Source organism: Manduca sexta, unplaced genomic scaffold (assembly GCF_014839805.1).
Source record: "Manduca sexta isolate Smith_Timp_Sample1 unplaced genomic scaffold, JHU_Msex_v1.0 HiC_scaffold_1637, whole genome shotgun sequence".
Classification (NCBI taxonomy): Eukaryota; Metazoa; Arthropoda; class Insecta; order Lepidoptera; family Sphingidae; genus Manduca; species Manduca sexta.
In genome coordinates, this window is record NW_023592521.1 from 1 (window position 1) to 4,471 (window position 4,471).

General features: G+C 33.3%; 2 protein-coding genes across 2 annotated transcripts; one reads left to right on the plus strand and one right to left on the minus strand.

Moving 5' to 3' along the window:
- The first annotated feature begins 6 nt into the window (after nt 1-6).
- Nucleotides 7-2,161, plus strand: LOC119191552 (N-acylneuraminate-9-phosphatase-like). The gene is given in 3 exon segments (XM_037445441.1): nt 7-820; nt 1,024-1,042; nt 1,045-2,161. Coding segments are annotated over 3 exon segments (396 nt in total). The 5' UTR covers nt 7-586; the 3' UTR covers nt 1,188-2,161.
- A 798-nt stretch (nt 2,162-2,959) lies between these two features.
- Nucleotides 2,960-4,323, minus strand: LOC119191551 (39S ribosomal protein L11, mitochondrial-like). The gene is made up of 4 exons (XM_037445440.1): nt 4,053-4,323; nt 3,782-3,971; nt 3,529-3,695; nt 2,960-3,133 (listed from the first exon to the last, which is right to left on the minus strand). The coding sequence occupies exons 1-4, from the start codon at nt 4,185-4,187 to the stop codon at nt 3,035-3,037; spliced, it is 591 nt and encodes a 196-aa protein (XP_037301337.1). The 5' UTR covers nt 4,188-4,323; the 3' UTR covers nt 2,960-3,034.
- Between the last annotated feature and the right edge of the window lie 148 nt (nt 4,324-4,471).

Sequence of the window (4,471 nt, forward strand, 5' to 3'; positions counted from 1 at the left end):
GCGTGCGCAACACTTAGGTTTGAATTGTATTTGTTAAAATATGTGAGGAAGTGCATCACGGAGAAGGTAATACCATTACCTCAACACCTTGAATAATTAACAACTACGGAGATATGTTTGCGACATTTCGAATTTTCTTTGTTGTGTTCAAAATGTGATCAAAATTTATTGAAATTTAAAATATCTCCATAGTTCCAAAATAATTATTATGAGTTAGTTCTGTGTTGAAAATGTTTTACGTTGAGACAGAAAAGGGCTATTTTGTATGTTTGAAATTTTCAGCATGGTGCTACAATTATTATTTTTCAAATGCAATTTGTATTTTCATAACAATATGAATTGTATATGAAATTTATCATAAAGGTCATAAATTCTCTTGCATGATATCCATAACTAAGTCTGGCAGGCAGTAATGTTTCTAAAAGTACTATAAGTGTTTTCACTCCAAAATCTGGCAAGCACGCCACGACTATACAACTCATAAAGAGAATTTATAATCACGTGCAAGAGAATTTGGCTTGTTTTGTATCGTGTGCTGAGTTTCAGCATGAGTGAGCTCATTGAATAACCAAAGGCTGGTGAATGAATGTGGCACAGGGAGGATTATCTTCTCGGTCTGATCACGAACGGGCCGTCACGTGCCCAATGGCAGAAGATCGAACGTCTCGACCTGCGCAAATATTTCGACTGCGTGCTGGTGTCCGGGGACCTGCCCTGGGAAAAGCCCGACCAGCACATATTCCTTGAGGCGTGCAAGCTGCTCAACGTAGAGCCGCGCAACTGCATTATGGTTGGCGACAAACTCGAAACAGACATCAAGGTAAATAACAGTCTTAAACAAAATTAAAGTGACAATGAGAAATAGGAGTACACTAATGTGTTAATATAACGCATGCGTGCACCGACCTTAAATCGCGGTCGTTTGAAAGTTACAACTTTCGAGACGTTCCAAGGTGCCTAGTGTAGTAAATAATTTGCTTCCCAAAATAGGATTTACGCCAACACGCTCTATTTACTTTTCAGGGTGGCAAAGAAGCGGAGTTGGGGGAACGGTGTGGATCCCGCTACAGAAAGACGAAGAGTCATCGGATCTACCCGATTTCACAATTGATAAAGTCACAAAGTTGCCAGAAGTTTTGCCAAATTCACCGAAACTAAGACGCTGTAACGCGACAAATGTTTGCTGATAATTTCGGTTTATTTTTTGAGTTACAATAAGGATAACCTCGACTTGATTTCTTATACATATTTTCCTATGATTTATGCACAGTATTTAAAAGTACAAAACTATTATTTGCAGTACAAATGTACATAATTTTATGTTTTTGAATATTGGTTCATAATGTGTAATGTAGTTACTAACAAGTTACCTTGAAAATCCTTTTATCGGTACCTCATTTGTCAAATGTTATATTTTCTTAGGGTGTACTAATCTGAAGTCTGTATACTAATAAGCTTTTACTGTAAGGTCTATCTCAATTACTCTAAGGAGAGTGTTTCTATTTATATTTTTGTAAAAAAAAAGTATGTAAGTTATTTTTGTTGTACTTTATATCATCATCCGATGAGACTGTCTTGTATGTGATAATGTACTTGTAATTATAAAGATTACCATAGTTTGCTTAAACCTCACTACATGTGAATTACTGGGGTAGAATAGTGTATAGATTTTAGGCTTTAAGCTGTGGGTATATGGGTGTTTAGATGTAGACAACTAGAAACAATTCCTCATGCCTATTTAATTCTGAAAGATTTCTATATGAAGAGTGGTGTGTTAAGGTTAAGCATTTGCTGAGATAGACAAATAGCTACACAGTTAATACAGACCAAGGCAGATTATATAACTGGACACAACAAAGCCACAGAGGCTATGTAGCAAATGGATAACAAGTTATTGTGCAAAACATTTGATATTCCTGTGTTAAACTGTACTTTGTCAACTACATCTCGCCATATGCTGAAAATAGTTTATTGGTTGCCATTGCTATAATGTTGTTGATTTAATGGATGTATATCAGTGTATAGATTTTTGACCCAAACTATCTCATATTATGTGTGATCATAGTTCATAATGACTTAGTAAACAAATCTGCTTTACGCTAAATAGAGATAAAAAGTAATATGGTGACACTTCTCACAATAAACAGAATTTAGATAGAGACTTTGTGTTTTAATTTTATCAATGGAAAATTTAAATTAATTATTAGTTTACCAAATACTAAGATACAACATGTTAGTTTCTGACGTTTTATTTTGTACTTCATGTAATATGTAATAGAAAATAATACGAAAAAGTAATTCTATGAAATGAGCAGTTATTCATATTTTAAATATTCTTGTGAACAAAAGTGTTATTGGGCTAAGTGTTAGTGGGTTATTGGGCTGTCTCTTTCTCATACATAGTGTTATGACTTATGACTGGTGACAATAAGTAATGCCACCAGTCACTATTACTGTTATTTAATGGCTAGCCCTTATACTATTTTCAAAGCTTTATAACTTATTAATTATTATGTGGATTTTGTCACTTCTTATTTCGTTTGATATTGATGAGATACATTTATCATAGATATATTTAAGAATAGTACCTAATTCTGCACAAAGAGTAACATCTTGCAGAACTTTTAATCAGCAGAACAATGCCCTTCAAACTAAAATATAATAGTATCTACACAGTTTTGCTTGATGTAAGAAATAGGTGTTAGGTTGACTTCATTCAACATAGTATTTTTGCTAGAATAGTCACATCATTTTTATATTAAAAGTAGCAATAGGCTAAAAAAATATTTAAAGCAGTTGAAATAAAACAATCTTAAGTTTTTCCTACTCATGAGTGGTCTCACATACTAAAGTGATCCAAGAAACATACTAAGTGCATGTTAAAAAATTGCCATCTGCAATGCTCAGTGGAATAGTTGTAGTTATAGCAGTATTTTGCTATGTAGTAATTAGTAAAAGATTTTCAAATTATTATTATTATATTCAACAACTAACCTATAAATAATGATCTAACTATTTCTAATATAATAATGCACTATGCAGTTCTCAACATCTTAGCTTCTCGCTTTTCTTGCAGTAGTTTCTTCTGTTCTTCCACTATCTTTTTCCTTTCTGCTAGAAAATCACCATATTCCTGAAAAACATTTATTTTATAAAGCTCTAGTATAATATTACATAAAGCACAGTTAATAAGGCTTAATATGTCACAGAGCAGTTTATTTTTCTTAACTTGTATGATGTTAGTTAAGGATAATGTTACTTCTATATTGAGAAAGGGGATTATTTTTCTTTAATTGTATAATGTTTGAATAAATTTCACTTCATATTACATTATATAGAGTGTAAATTGTAGCTTGGAGAGACTAAAATAGAGTAGGATATTAACTTTTAAATACACAGCTTATGCTGATATTTTCTTTTTGTCATGCCCTCAAGGCCCCAAGCCTTTTTTATCAACAAGGCATATATATGATATGCCTTTTGGGAATATCTTTATGTAAATTAAGCAACTGTAGTACACAACTTTACCTTTGCATCTAATTCTTTTACTATTTCAATACCACATGTTCTTGCAGTTGCTACCAGCATGGTGCATATTTCTTCCAGTGATTTCCATTCCAGAGGTGGGTCCTGTTGCTTTATTTTTGCTATTTCATATAAGTGTTTAAGGGTTATTTTCCCACATATTTCTCTTACTGAAAAACAAATACATTATGGGATGACACATTCATGGGAATTCATAATATAAAAAAGATCGTCAAATAAAGGTTTCTTAACTAACCAGGTTCCATTGCACCGCGACTTATACCAGCTGCTTGCTTCAAGAAATATGATGCTGGTGGTTGGTGGATGACCAACTGGTAAGAACGGTCCGAATTTACTTTGACCCTGGTCGGCAAAGGTACTCCTGGCTTAATATTCGCCGTTCGCTCGTTGAAATCTTTACAGAAAGCTGCTATGTTAATGTTGCGCTGAAATTCAGCAAATTTTTGAGGTTGGTTTATCAGAGAAATCATATACCTTGACGTAGGTTCATTTTTATAATTTTTTACCTGACCAAGCATAGGGCCTAAAGGTGGCCCAGCAGCGGCCATTCCTGCTGGTATGTTGGTCCTCAACTTTGAAGAATGGTCAATTTTATCAGCCACTTTTTTCATCGACTTCAAACGAGCCACTGATTTTGACATTATTATTAAATATATTAATTCAGGTTACAATTAAAGATTTCCTAAACTTCTATATTCTCTTTTAGAATAAATGATTCTAAAAGCTCTTCAAAACTAACCAAAATAAATCCAAAAGTCAAAATCAGACATATAAAATGTCAATTGTCAAATCATTTATGTTAGAAAACTCCACTGTTTGATATGGAACATAAGCGACTACCTACCTACAGGCCAGAAAAAATATTTTCATTCATTCTTTCGTCGCTAGGAGTCTCTTTCATTCACTCCTACTTGTTGTCAGCTGT

Bases quoted from the DNA above. Each gene is read 5' to 3' on its own strand.
- LOC119191551 (XM_037445440.1), bottom strand. From the start codon at position 4,187: ATGTCAAAATCAGTGGCTCGTTTGAAGTCGATGAAAAAAGTGGCTGAT. The intron at 3,972-4,052 runs GTAAAAAATTAT...GCTGAATTTCAG, and splicing joins TAGGCCCTATGCTTGGTCAG to CGCAACATTAACATAGCAGC. The intron at 3,134-3,528 runs GTAAAGTTGTGT...AATGTTTTTCAG, and splicing joins TAAAAGAATTAGATGCAAAG to GAATATGGTGATTTTCTAGC.